General features: G+C 36.2%; 1 protein-coding gene across 1 annotated transcript in view; it reads right to left on the minus strand.

The window, feature by feature from the left end:
- Positions 1-18,330: 18,330 nt before the first annotated feature.
- LOC129731291 (putative uncharacterized protein DDB_G0291608) overlaps positions 18,331-21,357 on the minus strand; it is a 52,023-nt gene continuing 48,996 nt past the window's right edge. The window contains exon 4 of the mRNA XM_055691155.1: positions 18,331-19,465. Coding sequence (XP_055547130.1) covers positions 18,577-19,465 — 889 coding nt within the window. The 3' untranslated portion in view covers positions 18,331-18,576. The remainder of the gene's footprint in view (positions 19,466-21,357) is intronic.

A 21,357-nucleotide genomic window follows, 5' to 3' on the forward strand; every position in this document is an offset into this window, starting at 1 on the left:
ACAGGAAAAGAGAGACAAAGACAAAGACAAAGACAAAGACAAAGACAAAGACAAAGACAAAGACAAAGACAAAGACAAAGACAAAGACAAAGACAAAGACAAAGACAAAGACAAGACAAAGACAAAGACAAAGACAAAGACAAAGACAAAGACAAAGACAAAGACAAAGACAAAGACACAAGACAAAGACAAAGACAAAGACAAAGACAAAGACAAAGACAAAGACAAAGACAAAGACAAAGACAAAGACAAAGACAAAGACAAAGACAAAGACAAAGACAAAGACAAAGACAAAGACAAAGACAAAGACAAAGACAAAGACAAAGACAAAGACAAAGACAAAGACAAGACAAAGACAAAGACAAAGACAAAGACAAAGACAAAGACAAAGACAAAGACAAAGACAAAGACAAAGACAAAGACAAAGACAAAGACAAAGACAAAGACAAAGACAAAGACAAAGACAAAGACAAAGACAAAGACAAAGACAAAGACAAAGACAAAGACAAAGACAAAGACAAAGACAAAGACAAAGACAAAGACAAAGACAAAGACAAAGACAAAGACAAAGACAAAGACAAAGACAAAGACAAAGACAAAGACAAAGACAAAGACAAAGACAAAGACAAAGACAAAGACAAAGACAAAGACAAAGACAAAGACAAAGACAAAGACAAAGACAAAGACAAAGACAAAGACAAAGACAAAGACAAAGACAAAGACAAAGACAAAGACAAAGACAAAGACAAAGACAAAGACAAAGACAAAGACAAAGACAAAGACAAAGACAAAGACAAAGACAAAGACAAAGACAAAGACAAAGACAAAGACAAAGACAAAGACAAAGACAAAGACAAAGACAAAGACAAAGACAAAGACAAAGACAAAGACAAAGACAAAGACAAAGACAAAGACAAAGACAAAGACAAAGACAAAGACAAAGACAAAGACAAAGACAAAGACAAAGACAAAGACAAAGACAAAGACAAAGACAAAGACAAAGACAAAGACAAAGACAAAGACAAAGACAAAGACAAAGACAAAGACAAAGACAAAGACAAAGACAAAGACAAAGACAAAGACAAAGACAAAGACAAAGACAAAGACAAAGACAAAGACAAAGACAAAGACAAAGACAAAGACAAAGACAAAGACAAAGACAAAGACAAAGACAAAGACAAAGACAAAGACAAAGACAAAGACAAAGACAAAGACAAAGACAAAGACAAAGACAAAGACAAAGACAAAGACAAAGACAAAGACAAAGACAAAGACAAAGACAAAGACAAAGACAAAGACAAAGACAAAGACAAAGACAAAGACAAAGACAAAGACAAAGACAAAGACAAAGACAAAGACAAAGACAAAGACAAAGACAAAGACAAAGACAAAGACAAAGACAAAGACAAAGACAAAGACAAAGACAAAGACAAAGACAAAGACAAAGACAAAGACAAAGACAAAGACAAAGACAAAGACAAAGACAAAGACAAAGACAAAGACAAAGACAAAGACAAAGACAAAGACAAAGACAAAGACAAAGACAAAGACAAAGACAAAGACAAAGACAAAGACAAAGACAAAGACAAAGACAAAGACAAAGACAAAGACAAAGACAAAGACAAAGACAAAGACAAAGACAAAGACAAAGACAAAGACAAAGACAAAGACAAAGACAAAGACAAAGACAAAGACAAAGACAAAGACAAAGACAAAGACAAATACAAAGACAAAGACAAAGTAGAAGTAGAAGTAGAAGTAGAAGTAGAAGTAGAAGTAGAAGTAGAAGTAGTAGTAGTAGTAGAAGTAGAAGTAAAAGTATTAGTAGAAATAGAAGTAGAAGTAGAAACAGAAATAAAACAGAAACAGAAACAGAAACAGAAACAGAAACAGAAACAGAAACAGAAACAGAAACAGAAACAGAAACAGAAACAGAAACAGAAACAGAAACAGAAACAGAAACAGAAACAGAAACAGAAACAGAAACAGAAACAGAAACAGAAACAGAAACAGAAACAGAAACAGAAACAGAAACAGAAACAGAAACAGAAACAGAAACAGAAACAGAAACAGAAACAGAAACAGAAACAGAAACAGAAACAGAAACAGAAACAGAAACAGAAACAGAAACAGAAACAGAAACAGAAACAGAAACAGAAACAGAAACAGAAACAGAAACAGAAACAGAAACAGAAACTGAAACTGAAACAGAAACAGAAACAGAATATAAAGGGGAACATGAATTGAATGAATTTAAGAGTAAGCGTAAACGTGAACATTAAGTTTTTTAAAATAATTTCAACGTGCTCATAAAATTATTAGAAGTTTTAAATTGATATTGAGCGATTATTTTAAAACAGAGCAAGATCGCGCCAAATCGCCTGTGGTCGAATATCGACCATTTTTGATTTGAATGAAACTTTGCATATGTATTTGGCTTAGCAAACTGAGCATTTTTCACAGATGGAGAGATTTTTTACACCCATGAGTTACATTCTAAATGGGCGTATGACTTTTGGCATAGGTTTTATTCGAAGCATTGTAGCCCAGAAACCGTTTGTTGTATAGAAAAACTGTCTGAGAAAGAGTTGTAGGGAATTGAAAATGCACCATAAAAAAATATACACTGCACAAAAAAAATATTTTTGACCAAAAAAAGTAAAAATAAACAATTTTTTTTAATTTTTTTTTTAAACAAGCTTGACGTTAATACGCAACTTTTAAAAAAAAGTCTAGGATAAATGAAAAATATTTTTTTATGGTAGATTGATTTTTTATAAAAATTCTAATTCAAACATTTTTCAAAATATTTGTATTCTGATGATTTTAAAAGATGCAGAGAGTCATTTTAAATCAAAAAGCTCTTGGTAGTAGACATTCTAAAGGCATCGGTTTTCGAGTTATTTTGAATGTAAGCTCAAAAAATTATTAATATTTCGGGAAATACACGTTTTTCTTAATTTGTCCATGGTTCTCCAGCAAAAACCATACGTTCATTGGAATGCTTGATCAAAAATATACAATTCATTCTTTGACAACAAAACGATTGGATAAATAACTCAAGCGCTAAACCTTAGCCTATATACACGTTCCCCCTTGCCGAATGTTTTATAAAAAAATATGTTTGTCGTGCAACACTACCTACTTGTTTTCTAATAATAACTGTTTGTAAAGTACGCAACCAATAACTACTGGGTTACCTATAATATCTGTTTTCGTTCATAAATACGATTGCACTACTCCAGATGTGTTAGTAACAGTTTGCATTTTGTGAAGATGAATAAAGTGAAAATGGAATACACCAAGCCCAAATGCTGTAAACCCTTTCCTGATCATCGGTGCTCATCAAGCTTACGCAAATTAAACGAAAACGTTATTGCAAAATCAAAAATATTGAACAGTCAAGCTCATTTTAATACGTCTTTATCAATTTGTGATTCGTGTAGTTATTGGAATGATAGTCAAGCCACCATTCATCCCTTCGTTGTTTACTATTCAGAATCTGGAACACTTACTGAATCAGAATCTCATGACACTGTTGCGGTTCAGGTGTTCATCGCCGAATTAATGAGTTTTTTGAAAACAACAATAGAGTTGAAAAAAGCGATATTAATGTCTGATGGAGCTGCCTCACAATATAAAAATAGATTTTTTGTACAGTGTATATTTTTTTATGGTGCATTTTTAATTCCCTACAACTCTTTCTCAGACAGTTTTTCTATACAACCAACGGTTTCTGGGCTACAATGCTTCGAATAAAACCTATGCCAAAAGGCATACGCCCTTTTAGAATGTAACTCAAGGGTGTAAAAAATCTCTCCACCTGTGAAAAATGCTCAGTTTGCTAAGCCAAATACGTGTGCAAAGTTTCACTCAAATCAAAAATGGTCGATTAAATTTTCGCGTATTTCTAGGCGATTTGAAATGATTCTGCTCATAACTAAACGAATCACAAATTGATAAAGACGTATTAAAATGAGCTTGACTGTTCAATGTTTTTAATTTTGCAATAACGTTTTCGTTTAATTTGCGTAAGCTTGATGAGCACCGATGACCAGGAAAGGGTTTATAGCATTTGGGCTTGGTGTATTCCATTTTCACTTCATTCATCTTCACAAAATGCAAACTGTTACTAACACATCTGGAGTAGTGCAATCGTATTTATATACGAAAACTGATATTATAAGTAACCCAGTAGTTATTGGTTGCGTACTTTAAAAACAGTTAGTATAAGTAAACAAGTAGGTAGTGTTGCACGACAAACATATTTTTTTATAAAACATTCGGCAAGGGGGAACGTGTAGGTAGGCTATGTTTTAGCGCTCATTCTCAGACAGTTTTTCTATACAACCAACGGTTTCTGGGCTACAATGCTTCGAATAAAACCTATGCCAAAAGGCATACGCCCTTTTAGAATGTAACTCATGGGTGTAAAAAATCGCTCCATCTGTGGAAAATGCTCAGTTGGCTGAGCCAAATACGTGTGCAAAGTTTCATTCAAATCAAAAATGGTCGATATTCGACCATCAGTGATTTGGCGCAATCTCGCTCTTATTTGAATGATAGTCAAGCCACCATTCATCATAATATCGGAAGTACTCCATCATGATACTGTTGCGGTTCAGGTGTTCATTGCCAAATTAATGAGTTTTTTGAAAACAACAATAGAGTTGAAAAAAGCGATATTAATGTCTGATGGAGCTGCCTCACAATATAAAAATAGAAAAAAATTTGCAACAAAATATAACGTCGATGCAGAGTGGCATTTTTTTGCGACTTCTCATGTTAAAGGCCCATGCGATGCAATTGGTGGCATATTAAAACGAATGGCAGGAAATGCAAGTTTAGCTAAAGAACATGAACATCCCATAACAAGCGCAAAAGAATTGTATGATTGGTCTAATCAGAAAAGTAATAAAAATTCATCAAAAATGTCATTTAGTTGGGTATAATATGAAGAATATGAATAAGGAGTAACAGAATGGAGCAATATTTAAAAAAAATCTATAATAAAAGCTGCCACACAAAAGTATTACTCTTTTGTTTCGATTTCAGAAAATCAGATACAAACGAAGCTGTTTCCAAAAGATGACGAATCGTTTACTTATGATGTATATGAAATATAAGGTGAAACTAGTTCTGTAAAGTATCTATGTCCTGAAAAAATATGTTCTCAAGATAATAAAACTCGAAAATAAATATTTGATTCTTATATATATTTATATCACTTGAAACATTTAACTCTTTTTTCTTGAGAACCGTTCGCCCAATCGATTTGTTGTCAAAGAATGAATTGTATATTTTTGATCAAGCATTCCAATGAACGTATGGTTTTTGCTGGAGAACCATGGACAAATTAAGAAAAACGTGTATTTTCCCAAACAATTATAATTTTTCGAGCTTAAATTAGAAATAACTCGAAAACCAATGCCTTTAGAATGTTAACTACCAAGGGCTTTTTGATTTAAAATGACTCTCTGCATCTTTTAAAATCATCAGAATACAAATATTTTGAAAAATGTTTAAATTAGAATTTTCATAAAAAAATTATTCTACCATTAAAAAATTATTTTTCATTTCTCCATCCTGGACTTTTTTTTAAAAGTTGCGTATTAACGTCAAGTTTCTTTAAAAAAAAATAAGAAAAAAATTCAACTCTTGTTTTTTAAACTGAAATTTAATGTTTATTTCCAATTTTTTTTGGTAAAAAAAAATTTTTTTGTGTACAGTGTATATTTTTTTTATAGTGCATTTTTAATTCCCTACAACTCTTTCTCAGACAGTTTTTCTATACAACAAACGGTTTCTGGGCTACAATGCTTCGAATGAAACCTATGCCAAAAGGCATACGCCCGTTTAGAATGTAACTCATGTGTGTAAAAAATCTCTGCACCTGTGAAAAATGCTCAGTTTGCTAAGCCAAATACGTGTGCAAAGTTTCATTCAAATCAAAAATGGTCGATAAATTTTTCGCGTATTTCCAGGCGATTTGAAATGATTCTGCTCTGTAGGGGTTTTTGGTCCCGATAAAGGTTCCTATGATAGTTTGAGACCCCTCCCTCTCCTGGAAAGGAGGGGTCCAATACAAATGAAACATACATTTCTGCACAACTCAAGAACAAACCAAGCAAATGAAACCGAATTTGGCATGTGGATGTTTTAAAGGGTAATAAATATGTCCATAATGGTTCGACGCCCCTCCCTCTTATGGAAGCACATGTGTCTGCACAAATTTCTGCACATCTCGCGAACTAATCAACTAAATGGAACCATATTTGGCAGGTGAATGTTTTTAGTGGTAACAAATGATACACAGCTGCTGAAATCGACCACAGACCGCATTTTGGATTCTAGGTTGGCGACTTCCGGTTCCTGGGAAACAGCGGAAAATGATCGAATTACACCCAATATGGGTGTTTCTTCAACCAGAATGACGCTCAGAGGCCAGAAATTATTTCAAATACCATTTTGAAATCCAAGATGGCGACTTCCGGTTCGTGAAAAACAGCCAAAAATAACCAAATTCCATCCAATATGAGTATCTCTGGAACCAGAATGATGCAATGAGCTAACAATTGACCTCAGGCACCATTTTGAATTGCTAAATGGCAACTTATAGGAAACAGTCGAAAATGACCAAATAATACTCAACATGGATATTTCCGTAATCGAGATGATGCATAGAAACCAAACATTGACCCTTGACACCATTTTGAATTTAAAGACGACCACTGTAGTTTCTGGAAAACAACCAAAATAACTAAATACCTCCCAATATGGGTATTTCCGTTGTCAGATTGATGCCAGAAAATCTGCTGAAAATGACCGAATACCACCCAATATGAATATATTCAGAATTAGGGCGCCAAAAGCCAAAAGTCGAAGATTTTGTCATTTCGATAAAACCATTCATTTCAAACGATTTGTCTTTTGACTTTGATCATATCCTATGGCCAATTCGTCGTGCATTTGCAGACTTTAAACACATCGCAAGGAATCAATGAATTTGGAACGTTCAAATAGTACAAAACCACATTTGAATTATGTTGAGACCACATATATCAATCAAAGCAATTATAGTTTTAAATAGCCTTTGAATTTTTTTTCTTTCCATAACTTTTGAGCCACATATAAAATTGTTATGAAGTTTGTTTTTTGTAAGTTTGAGAGATGACTTGTTCGTTTGACACTAGTTATGTTCAAATTAGTCATGTAATCTTTGAAATAATAGACTTTCGTTGTTTTATTAACAATTCAATATATAACGATGGCTTAAGTTCAATTATAATCAAATGAAATGGGAACGTATAGGGCAGCCAAACTTTGAAACCATGTGTTCAATCATAATTCATCAGTTAACCCTTAACTAGCCCGCTCATCTGATATTAATATTGATCAAATCGGTTGTGTATATGTGAAGAAAAAAAAAAAAATCGGTTGTGTAGTTTCTGAGATAATGAAGTTTCGTGATTTTCACATTTCGGTACTTTACAGACGAAGTTACAGTTCGATTACAGTAAAATTCAATGGGGTGTTACGAGGCAGCTAGACTTATTAGTTGACACTAATTTTGTAGAAATCGGGTCAGCCATCACTGAGAAAAGTGAGTGAGTTCAAGTAGTCTTCGGAATATGTTCCTTTTCATAGCTGGATTTCACATTTTTAAACATAACAGGAAAAGTAATAGTCTGATTAAAAAACAAATCAATACGGTCTTATGGGGCAACTAGACCTTCCATTTGACACTAATTTTATGAAAATCGGTCCAGCCATCTCTGAGAAACATGAGTGAGATTAAGTAGTCTTCAAAACACGTTTCTTGTCATAACTTTTGAACCACATGTTCAATTATTATGAAATTCAAAAGTTAAGGGTATTTCAGGTAGCCCGTTTATTTGAAATTAATTTCGTTCTAATCGGTTGTGTAGTTTTTGAGATAATGATGTTTCATGATTTTTACATTTTGAACCATAACCTCTAAACTAAAAATCCGATTACAATGAAATTTAATTTATTAATTATTAATTTAGGCTCTTATGGGACAACGAGACCTTTCATTTGCAATTAATTTCATGAAAATCGGTCCAGCCATCTCTAAGAAATGTGAGTGAGAATAAAAATCTGCACATACACACACATACACACACACATACATACAGAAAATGCTCAGCTCGTCGAGCTGAGTCGAGTGGTATATGCCATTCGGCCCTTTGGAGCACTTTTATACTTTCGGTTTTTTCAGTGATTGCTATACCTTTCTAGGAGAAAGGCAAATACTTTGTCAATCTGAAATTTGTCAAAATACTTGCGTTGGAATAATGTCTTTAATGTATAAACCCATTATTGTACTGAATAATAGTATATTTAGTCTGTCTTAGTTCTTGATAAAATTCCCAAAAAAAATCCCGAAAAACCTATCCTTAGGATAGTCCTAAATATAGAAACAAATTCAATTCAAACTCGGACAATGGCAATCAGTACTTGAAGGGCACCAGTAAATAATAAGAAATGACTCATGTTATGGAAATCTGAAGGAACCTGGTGTTGTCAGGCTTTTTGTATAATTTTTTAGAGCGCTCAATATACCTATTAGATAAAAGTTATACTGTCAAAACTGAGTCGCAATGAAACCATAATATACATTTATCAGGTTATTCTAAAAATCTAACTATTCGTTCGGTTAACCAAAAAAAATGAACATCACGCACACGATTGATTATTTCCCATTATAACTTTTTTTCTGAAACGATAATCAATACCAATTATCTTGTGTCAACATTGGGTAATTTATTCCCAACCTCATATAAAATAATTATGTGAAGGCCACAACTTTACAATCCTACTATAAGCAATCCTACATTACCTTTCGGTCATTTGTTAAAACCATTCCAGCTGTCCTGCCGTCGATTATTATGCAATACCATATATCGATCTCCAAGCTAGCAGATAAAATCTGACCGAGATTAATTTATTACAGTCATCATTGCGACCTGTATGCGCTTTCCGATAGATGTTGAATGCAGCACGTGGTCTAAAGTTAACAAATTATACCCACTCATTGAGCACTCGGTAGGCAATACAAACTTTTGCTGGCTTGTGGTCCTGAAGTTTCAGGCTAGGTGATAAACAATTAACGATTGTTCCAAAATGCTCACTGCATGCCAGATGTAGTACACCTATTGTCAGCAAAACGACATCGCGTTTCCCAATCCTCTTCTCTGATGTAAAGCGCACAAAAAAACCTCTGAAAATACGGTCACCGCAAACGTCATCTATCGTAAACCACCTGTCATCTGTGTTGAATAAAACAAATTGATTTACACCGATTACAGGAACTGGGGCTAAGCAATAAAAATGCAATAGATTGTGAAGCAAACTCTGCTCGCTAGTTGCTTATTTAGTGTGGTATCTTGAAGTTGACATAGAAATTGCGATTCTTGGTCCCAGTTCACGGATGGTTTGCTCTCTTGACAGCGTAAATTGCGTGATCGAATTGAATTTCAGTGCGAATTTCTCAAAGCATCGTCAAACAAAAAGTGCTTGATGAAAATGTAGCCATCATCTAACTTGCCAACGTTGTATAGTCGCGCTAGTCCGATTTTAGAGAATGTACCTACCGTTCATTGATCTCGAAGCTCGTAGTTTACTCTGACTTACGCAAATCTTGAAGAAAACTGTCTAAAGACGTCCTTGGCTGTAGGCCCACATGAATAATGCTAGAATGTTGACATGCAACTTGCATAACATCGCGAAAACCGGTGTGTGACAGGCGTTGTTGCCTTACATACTATAATCCTACGGACAAATTGTACCGTTTGCTACTTTCGCCCTTACAGTGCTTATTTTTCTTGTTTTTCTTAGTTCAAGGAGGTTGTCCGGTACCTCCACAACGATTTTTTTTTAAACTTATTGATTCGCTGGAGGCAAACCCGCAGAATGCATTGATGTTCATTAAATTGAGTAACTTTTTTCATCTGGCGGCATTCTGAGAGCATCAATTAGGTGCCGGTTCGATGCACGATCGGATCCGGTCGGCCTTGATCAGTTGCTGTCGCTATGCGCGATCTATTACTCGGCGACTCGAACGCACATTCAGGAAAACGCAATTCCACTGATGGTGGACACGATCGGTAGCGTACTTCACAGCGCTTGCATTATGTTGTACCACAATGAAGGTCATTTTAACAGCCAAGGGCAGGTTATCCTATCATCGACGGAAATTATGATTTAGCGATGAGTTATTGCTGTTTACGATTATCGTTTGAAGGGCTTTATCTCACCTTCAGTTGTGCAATTTTTGGACCATAAAAACTTTACAGCATTTTTAAATTATTTGTTGCATTACATACAAACTTATTAGTTCTTTAACACTGAATTCATAGGCTCAAATCATTCAGTATTCTGTCTGTCATCCGTCATAGATTTCTGGTGCAAGTTTCGTATATTTATGAGAACAACAATTCAACAACAATTAGCGTTTGTTTGTCCTTAATATCATTTAAAAAGGTTTGCTGCTTAATTATATATAACGACAGAGGTGTTTAGTGGTTTGTAATGTATTGATGGAGTGCTCAATTTTAATAGTCCACTTATTTCACTGTAACACAGGTTTTGAGCTCTAGCCCAAGCCAGTGAAAAATTAAAGGTTTTAGCTTTTTACCCATTCCTGTGTATTTTGGTGCCCCTAGCTGAGATGAAATTTCCATAGATTCAAATGAATTTTCCCATAAGCCAACGTAGAAGCGTTCATTTTGATCGAGAGGCCGAAGAACTTTCTTAAAGGGGAACCATGGGTAAGACGGACAGGGTGGGCGATATGAACCATTGCTCATTTCTGTTTGATGTTAATTGAACTGTTGTTACTTCAACTAACCCATAATTCCAGTCATATGCCGACAGAATTCTAATAATTTCGAGATATTATATGGATCGAAACTGCTGTTACATATTCAAGATATAATTGAAATAGGTGAACCTCATCCAAACAGTCTGATGTAGTTTTCATCGTATCGAATTTAAGCTATTGCGGCTTTGAAACTATCAAAAACTGTAATTTTTATTAATACTAAGATAGTTAGGCAAAGTTAGGCATATTGTGAACATTTGGATAAAGGTAGTTTTACGTAAATATTATTCTTCCGGAAATCATAGAAAGTGCAAAAAAATTTTGCTTCTTGAGCAAAATCATCAGTAGGGTGAATCAACCTATAGTGGACCTCCTTACTTTATTAACCTATAGTGGACCACCCATCATATTAAATCAATTTCTCTTAACATAAATTGGAATATATAAATGTTTGTGATGCAGATTGGCTGGAAAAAATATTTCCCGATGGAAGTTTTCTTAAAATTCCTCGAATCTTCGCATAAATTGAGTTAATCTGGTGGGTGGTCCACTATGGGGAAGGGCTCCACTATAGGTTAACTTACCCTACTTAATACAGGCGAAATTGCAGTCTGAGAAAACGATTGTGACTAGGGTAGGTAACTAGGGTGAAATCACCTATTGTGGACCCCTTTCGTATAGTAGACCATTCGTCAGATTTACTCAATTATTGCGAAAACTTGAAGGATTTCCAGAAAACTTCCATTGGGAAACATCTTATCGAGACAATCTGCATAAGAACTCCGAAAAACATTTATGAATTTCGATTTATGTTAGGAGAAATTGAGTTATTCTGACGAGTGGTCCACTATAAGAAAGAGTTTCACTATAGCGTAATTTACCCTACCTTGGATGAACCACTTCCTTCAGTGGTCCATACCTGTGAATTTGATGCAGAAAAACTGGATAAGATAGGGTAAATTAACCTATAGTGGACCTCCTTATTTTATCAACCCATAGTGGACCACCAATCAGATTAGCTCCATTTCTCTTAACATCCATCGAAATTTATAAAAGTATATGATGCAGATTGGATGGATAACATGTTTCCCGATGGAATTTTCCTGAAAATCCCTCGCGTTTTCGCAGAATTTTTAGTTCATCTGGCGGGTGGTCCACTATAGGAAAGGGGTCCACTATAGGTTAGTTTACCCTATTTTACGATGAAATTTTTCTGGAAATCCCTTGAAATTACGCATAAACTGAGTTAATCTGATGGGTGGTCCACTAAAGGATGGGTGGTCCATCTAAGATAGTTTTATCCAATTTATCATTCCTTTATTAGTATACTCTCCCGAGTCGAAGCTCAAACCTACGACGACTGGCTTGTTAGGCCAGCATCGTACCTCGAGACCAACAGGGCAGGTTTTTTTTTCCCTTGTAGAAGACTGAACCACTGCGACCATTGTTTGATCTATTGTGGTATGCTTCACCTTACTCTAAGTGCGTACGAGCAGGTACATCACTATTTGGCGAGTTGATGTCCTTGCTACATTGCACATTTATCCCAGTTGGACAACGCACTTCGTATGAAGTTTATTACCTCACCAGGACTTTCCCTCCAAATTTCGGTAGGTTCTATGTGTCCCTTACCGAAGATACGCAATCTGCGTTGTATTAATACTGTATTAATTAATAACAGGGCAGGTTAGTATGTATACATAGATATAAATATAAAATTTTTTAATTACTTAGACTACGTCAGTACGTCCGGATAAAATGTTCGTGCAGAAGACGATGTCGTTTTTCTTGTGTCGTGAGTTTATCATGTCAAGGTTCACCAGAGAGCACAGATCTTGATATAGTTCTTCTCCATTCCACCCCAGATTCCTAAGAGCAAACTTTACGAATTTTTTCTGTACTGCTTCGATTCACTGTATGTATTCAAACTAGGGAAAAACTATCTTGAGTGGACCACGTCCTGTAGTGGCCCACCGGTCAAATTAACTCAATTAATGCGAAAACGCGAGGGATTTACAGATTTCCATCGGAAAAAATCGGATAGATTAACCTATAGTGAACCCCTTTCCTATAGTGAATCCTATTTCTATAGTGGAAAACTCTTCAGATTAACTCAATTTTTCCGATTTAATGTTGAGAAAAATTTAGTTAAACTAACGAATAGCCCACTAGAGGTTAATTTACCGGCTTATCCAGTTAATCTGCATTAGAGTCACGAGAAACATTTGTAGGGTAAATTAACATACAGTGGACCACTTGTCAGATTAAATCAATTTCTCTTAACATAAAGCCTCGAAGTTTTCGCATAAATTGAGTTAATCTGGCGGGTGGGCTATAGAAAGAGGTCCACTATAGAGCATTTTTTCCTAAATTACAATTTATATCAAGAGAATAAACATTTTTTCGTCAGGGAGGTCTATTGAAGGAAGAGGTTCATCCAAGGTAGTTCTACCTTAGACGTGATTACCGTTTACGCAGTTGACGATAAGTTTTAAACATGCGCATTTATTACTGCGCAATCGGGATGCATAGAAAAAAACAATTAGGATAAATTAGCATATAGTGGACCCCTTTCTTACAGTGGACTACTCACCAGATTGATTCAATTTATGAGAAATCTCGAGAGATTTTCAGAAAACCTTCCGTCGGAAAATGTCTTATCCAGCCAATCTGCATCACAAACGTGTTTAAATTCCGATTAATGTTTAGCGAAATTGAGTTAGTCTTATGGGCGGTCCACTATAGGTTAATAAAATTGAGGTGTCCACAATAGGTTCATTTACCCTATACACCAGCACTGCCGGCTCGTGTATGTATGTTGAAAATTATCAGTTCTTGAGACGGTTTTCATTTTAAAGAAAAACGATACAGGGTAAGTTAACCTATTGTGGACCATCCGCCAGATTAACTGGATTTGTGCCAAAACTCGAGATATTTTCAGCAAATTTCAACGGAAAACATCTTATCCAGCCAATCTGCATCACAAACATTCATAAATCCCGATATATGTGAGATGAAATGGCGTTAATTTGACGAGTGGTCCATTATAGTTTAATAAAAAGGGTCCAGTATAGGTTTATTTACCCTAAAATCACCATAAATAGTGTGAATTAATCTATAGAGTAAACCCTTTTGCTGGTATGGATGTTTTCCGATGAAAGTTTTCTGATAATCTCCCGAGTTTTTACATAAATTTAGTTTATCGGGCGAGAGGTCTACTAAAGGAAAGGAGTCCACTATAGGGTTACCCTAGAATTGGTTGCACAAAGTATGATTTGAAATTAAAAATTGCTAGAAACTTTGAAGGTGTCCACTATAGAAAAAGAGTCCACTATAGGTTAGACACTCAACACACTAATATTAACAAACTATTTTTCAACTTCAAATTTCACTGAAATATAGCTAATCTCTGTACGATCATAGCAGGCCATGCAATGAACATGCTAAAGCAAACAAATTAGCTGTATTTTAGTGAAACTAACTGTTGTAACTGTTTTTATGATGAGTGTGCGGAAAAATGTACTGCGCGGAATTACCCGCAGGCACGTTAATCAACGGGAAAGTATTCATGATTGAAAATAAATTGGAAGCGAAATTCAGGTAAGTTTTTATGATAGGAGTGGCTGGTTCTGAACCGCTCACTCACGCTTCCGAGCCGATTCATATGAACGACTTGATTCAGATGATTCACGAGCGTTGACAGTTCGTGTTGGTAAACTTCGGGTTCGTACGAGCCATTAGTTCTAGTGCGCTCAAAGAACCGTGGTTTTATTTTTCAATTGTAACTAATGTCGAATTCGTTTTTACGGCAGGACTATACCGTCCCGGACTACGCTTTGCAGCTGAAAAAAAAAAAAAAACACTTTCAGAGCAGTTACAATGGTGTGCGTAATACCCGAGGTAGCTGTCACATTGTTTTGTTTTAGTCATTATCGCCATTGTCTTTTTGTCACGTTTATGCTACTGTATCATCGGATTCGGACGATGATGGTTCCAAAAGCTTAAAAATTTCCTCTATTTCGCAAATGTTTTGACAAAATAAAATCCAACCTAATGTTTGACACGCGAAGAACGAAAATCAAAGCGAACCGATTCTGACATTTTTGTTTTGATTTTGACACATACGTGTGAATGTGTTGGTGTCTTTAAAACTGCACTTTGTTTCTTTTGCGAACTGTCTGGGACAGAAAAAAGGTACCCGGGATAGTCCGGAAAATGAAAAAAAAAAACAGTTATAGGACAAAGTCTACACCGCAAAAACGAAAACGACATGAGAAAGCCGTTTTTATATGGTGAGAGTAGGGCGCCAAATGAAAATATATTGACTGCGCAACTAAGTACTCGCTGTCAATAGATGGCGCAAGCAGTAAGTAATGGTCGATTGTGGCGTCATTCACAGTCCTTCCGCATTTACGGGGGGTTGACAAAATGATTGAGACAGGTAGAATTTGGTCAATTTTTGAACGGTCAGAACTTCACGGAAAATGAATAAATTTTGAGGAAACAGGTTTCATTTTACTGAAAAACTATCCTAGTTTCCTAGTATTCCGTGAAAACTTGATGCGGCCAATGGACACCGGAAATGTTCCGGATTTTAGGAGTGTGTGTTAAAATGTACTTTTTTACAGCGTTTAGAACTTTTCCTGACAGCTTGGTTTTTTTAAGTTTATATATTGCTAATAAATTAGAGATGATGAACACCACTTTGCACAAGTAGTATGCCGTCAAAACGACTTCTGAAAAGTAAAATTAAAGATTTTATGATTTCAGATATGTTAAAGAGCAATCTCAAATTACTGTACTCCATTTATTAGTACGGAGTAGTTCCACCATTAGCCCCAAGGACCACCTGAATCCTCCTAGGGATCAATTCGTACAGTCTTTAAATTTCCTTCAACGGTATGTTGGGCCACTCATCAATTAGAGTCTTCTCCAACTGTTTGAGAGATGTTGGTGGTGGGAAAACTTGACATTGCTGAACCACATTGAAAGTAAACAATGATGCAATGAAACAGTATTTGTTCCTTTTTTGGTCCCCGTGGTTTAGTGGTTAGCGATGCCGGTCGGCTAGCTCTCTCACACGGTTGTGATGTCAGGTTCGATTCCCGATCGAGTCGAGGATCTTTTTGAGCTGGAAATTTTCTTGACTCAGTACTTGGGCACGGTGTATTGTGTACTTGTACGGTGTACTTATCCTACAACACGCAAAATGTGCCAAAAACAATATCGATAACGAATTCTCTCAACTGATCTAATCTGATAGCGTGCGATATTGTGTGTGTTGTACCCTTTTTATTTATTTATTTATTTTATTTATTTATTTATTGATTTGTTTACATTCTTCGGATAAACAGTCTAAATGATCACTTAAAAACCAATGACTAGAACTATATCTGCACATAAAAGTTTGTAACACGATCACGAAAAACAGCAGAGGAACCATGAAAGTCGAACAAATAATAATATCTATTGAATAGAGCGCACAAAGTTCGAATAGGCTCGTTTTGTGAGTAGTCCGTCCTATGTTGTTGGAGCCTCAAAAAGCTTCGTTGACGCAGTGGACGTGGCAGCACGTTCACATCCATTTTATTGAGAATCCAGGGCGCGTTGATCTCTCCTAGCAGGATCTTTCCGACGAAAACCGCTTTTTGCGTCGCTTTTCGAGAGTGTCTATTCCTAAAAGTCTGCACCGGGCTTCGTACGGAGGTAGCGCATCTGGATTTCTCCAAGGAAGTAGTCGTAGAGCGAATTTTATGAACTTCGACTGGATATTTTCGATACTAGTTATCCAGATGCTGCGAAAAGGGCTCCACACGACGGCAGCTGTTTCCAGAACAGACCGCACTAGACTGTAGTACATGGAGCGCAGGCAGTAAGGATCACGAAATTCGGTTTTAATCCGGAGAATGAACCCGAGATTCCGCCTAGCTTTGTTGATTATATAACTGTAGTGTTCCCGGAAGTTCAACTCTGCATCAAGCATAACCCCAAGATCTCGCACTACGTTAACTCTGGTAATGGTTTATTTAAATAACGCCATGAGTAGAAATATGTAAAATCGTTTGTGTTAGTCAAACAAGTAAACATCCATGTTTACTTGCCCGCATCAAGTTCTCACGTAATACTAGGAAACTAGGATAGGTTTATAGTAAAATGAAACCTCTTTCATCAAAATTGATTCATTTTCCGTGAAATTCTGGCAGTTTGAAAATTGACCAAATTTTGCCTGTCTCAATCATTTTGTCTACCCCCTGTATGCTAAAACATCAACTAACCCTCAATTAAGGTATTATGGTTCAGCTGTGTTATGAAAAATGCAATAACTATAAAATTTTATTCGATTTCTTAAGAATAGACGAATTTTTGTAAGGCGTCGTACACAAATTACGTAACGCTAAAAATCTAGATTTCAGACTCCCTCCCCCGCCCATGTAACGAGAGGTAACGTTCGAGATGACTCCTCCCCCCCCTAAATTTACGTAACGCTAATCAGCCTGACCCCCCTCCGAAATTTTCAATTTCAAGCAAACATCACAGTTACGTAACTGTCTCTACTACCCCCCTAAAATGCATCGAGAGTTAAAAAAAGTTTACTAAAACGCTGCGCTAGTGAAACAACGTTCAGTGAACGGTACCGTCGCAAGAACATAATTGGTAATCGAATAGTAAATAAAAATAAATAATAATGTTATTTTAACTATTTTACAAAAGAAATAAAATAATTTGAAACAGTATTTTTATGGTAATTTTTTCGTAAATAGTTATGGTAAATTTTATAATTGTTTAAAAATAAAAAAATGAAAAATCCAAAGTTCGAGTAACTTTTTCCTTTTATATATTTCAGTTGATAATTTGCGAGTTTTTAGTTTTTGTTTTTTTTTTTTTGTACTGACATTCGAGAAACAACGTTCAAGAGCTGGTTTTACAACTAAACAAGTGTGGATTAAAAGTAATTTAATTAAATTTAAATTTAATTAAAAGTATCAGTACGCCAAAAATATGAGCATATTATTAGTTCTGTAGCTTTACTATGGTTCTGATCGCATGGACAAACTTTTAATAAAATTTAATTTATTGATATTCATATTTTATCAAGTCAACGAAATGTAAAAAATAAATGAACGGAGGTAAAGCTAATATCATTTCTGTTGGCAGCCGTGAGTGAGGTGCAGGCGCAATGTTACTGGTTTGGAGATTACGAACATAGTGTTTTTCTTGTATGCATCCTGCATCCTTTACAGTATATATCCAGTCTCTATTGAATTCAACGTTCTTATATAATATTTCCTCAAGGTTGCGACACTGGAATAGCAGCACCAAGTTAGTAATTATTAGCTTTCGAATACTCACCTTCATGTGTCATAGTTTTATAGTATACTAGCAAAGGTCGCATTTTTTTTCAAAAATTTGAAATACAATACATGTGTTAATTCAACCTCTTCAACTTGTTATCACAACAGTTTTAGCAAAATACACTGAAGCTTGGTTAAAATTCGATCAACATTTATTTCGATTAGTTCGTTTTTATGTACAGGTAAGATGAAGGAATCACATAACAATAAAAATAACTTAATTCTACCTCATAATTTCACTACCGATCAACTAATCTCTTGGCGAAGGGGGTAACCTTATCGTGTGGGTGAGTATGTGTCAGCTAGTGAAATCTGCTTATTTACGCTTAGATACCGTAAAAAAGCAAACCAGTGTTTTTAGAAGAGCTCGATGGGGTGCTACGTGAGCTTTCCGGCTGGTTGCAGTTTTGTGATGGCACCGGATGCTCCCGTCGTCACAGCTCGGGGGCTGGAATATTTGACACCGGACATTGTCTCCAGCATCGGTGACCGCTTGAACTGGGAAACCGTTTTTGTGTGCGTCAAAGGAACTGAATAGGCAATGGTGTTATAGGGGGCGACAACTGGAAACGGCACAGATGCCGCGGTTGATTGTGGTGGAGTTTGGTACACTGGATAAGTTGAGTGAGAAGTAGGGTAGGACGGTTGATAGAATATTTGAGGTGGTTGGTAGTGGTGGTAGTGCTGGAAAGTATATTCTGGATAATGGCGATGGTAATGGTTGGGGTGTATTGCTGGAAACGATTTTGTTGGATATGGTATGGCTTTGATGGGTGAGAGCTGTAAGGAACTCGGAACGTATGAGTCGAGTAGACTTAGAGGTTGTTTTTGTTGCAATCCGAGATAGTTAAGGATGCCGTTGTTTGGGTGTGTCAACGATGGGTATGATGTTTGAGTTTCATGATGGATTTGAATGGCCGGTCGGGCCGGTGAATGACTGTAGTGAATTGTGGTGTGAAGTTGGTTATTCGGAGATAAATAAACTGGAGGCTCAACACTTTTCACAACGGAAAATTCAGCGGACGGTGATTGATGTCGAAACGGTGTTGGCGTTGAAGAAGGAGCCGCATAGACGACCCCGTGCGTTTTGGTAGGAGGCTCCGGTGCGGGTGGTCTGTTGTCAGACTGCTGCGGTGGACTGCTCGGGCCACTTTCGCCATGCGAATAGGTCTCCACGTGGTTCTCCGGGTCGTTGACATAAGCCGCATATTGTTGTGCCGAGTGCGGCTGCTGCTGGTAGTAGTTAGTCGGTATCATGATGTAAGCTCTGCAAGCGGAGACGAAAAAAGAAATAAATAGAAAATCAGATCCACGATTAGCTCATCTTTGCATAATAATTTTTCGCAAAAGAAAGACACAGAGTGCAAAATATAATCTACCAAAAACAGGCTACCATAGAACAAACATTCAGACAAATATCTTTTAGATTACAGTCTCTCACAGTATAATAACAGTACACGAAGCTTGCATCGATGATTGGTTTCGTCCGGATTATTTCTGTTGACCTCAGAGCCACTAGATTAAATTGCTGATGCTCATTTGAAACTATATTGGAGTATCTATTAATAGCCGTTGTGGTGGACCTGGCGTCTCTCACTAGAGAGCCGAGACACGCGTGTGTTTGCCGTTAATTGGCAAAAAATTGTCTGCCGAAAAGCTTCTCGCCGATATTCATGAATCATGATGCAAGTGGTGGAAGGTCGCTGAAATGGCGTTCTGCCCATCGCATTCATATTCAATGACCAGGCAGCAACAGTTGCGTTACATCGCGCGACTTATTTCCCTCAGTTCAGAAGATATTTTAAGATTGTGCTACAACAGCGTCTGTTGTCGGGCAGAGCTTTGATTTTACTGTAGAAATGAAGCTTACCTTGTTTTGGTTTAAATCTGAAGCTCTTGTTTCAATTGTTTAATTTTGGTAATTTATCTTCAACTGAGCAGCGACCAGGCAGTAACGTAAATAGATTGTGTGAAAAAAATGCTGTTTCTGAGTCAAACTGTGAAATGAGGGGCCATTTGGGCAAACAACTTCGGTGCTTTTAATTGCCAGCCCGTGCACGAGCAAACAAGCAACACTCGAACGCTTCCAATCTTTGCATCCTCGAAAGAAAACAATCCTAACCTTGACGGTATTTTTTCAGCATAATCTGCTTGTTTCTGACTAGCGAACCGCTATTTGCTTTTCGCAGCTATCTTGGGTGTTTATCAAATTTAATCAGCAGTGCTTCTAACGTTTTACGCTTTAGTTTGTTTGTTGAATATTTTATGCAACTGGTCAAGGAACAAGCAGACGGATTTGTTTTGCTTTCGTTTATTAAGGTGATAGATGATTCATTATCATTTTGAAATCGATATAATTTACTCATATAAGTAGGCTATTGTTAAGAAATTTTCTGATTCAAAAATTTGCTTTAAAGTCTTAATTTGAACCATTTTGTGAAGTTTCTGATAGACCATGCCTTACCATTGGCATTGTATTTATATCTATGCAGAGAAATGTTTTTTTAAAAATGATTTCAATATATGCCCTCGAAAACATATCAGCTAATGTACGACATGTTAAACATTAACGGCGAACTGAAATTGCCATAACTATTTATACTGTCGGTAACCGCAAGTCAGTTTCATCTGTAGAAAAATGAAATCGAGAAAACAGCTTCATAAGATATTTTATTCACGCTCAGTTATCACTTATTTAAGATTAATTATTTTGACAATATTCGTGTTAAAATATAGTTTGCATACTAGCCTGCACTAATTACGTTGTAAAAACCACTGAAATAATTGATTTTATGATAAAAACTTTGAGTGTGCCGTTACATTCTATACCGAAAAGAAAAGTAACGCAAGTCAGTCACATTGCCATGTTGATACTATAGTGCGTGTGAACGTGTTGTTATTCGTTGTCGTGAGAAGCTGTCAATCCTTCGCAGTTCAGAAGTGTATGTCCATGAGAACAGTTTCAAAAACGTCGGCGTTGGATGATCTTATGGTGTACGGAATCGATGATAGCTCATCCGGTGAGGATTCGGATGAAGAAACTGAAGCCGGGACTGCAGTTGGTTCATCCGACAACAAATGTCAAGATGATCAAAATCCGTTAGAGATTCGAGCATCACCTTTGGAGATATCTTGGAACGTTTTCCTGGATTCTGATGG

Source organism: Wyeomyia smithii, chromosome 3 (genome assembly GCF_029784165.1).
Source record: "Wyeomyia smithii strain HCP4-BCI-WySm-NY-G18 chromosome 3, ASM2978416v1, whole genome shotgun sequence".
NCBI lineage: Eukaryota > Metazoa > Arthropoda > Insecta > Diptera > Culicidae > Wyeomyia > Wyeomyia smithii.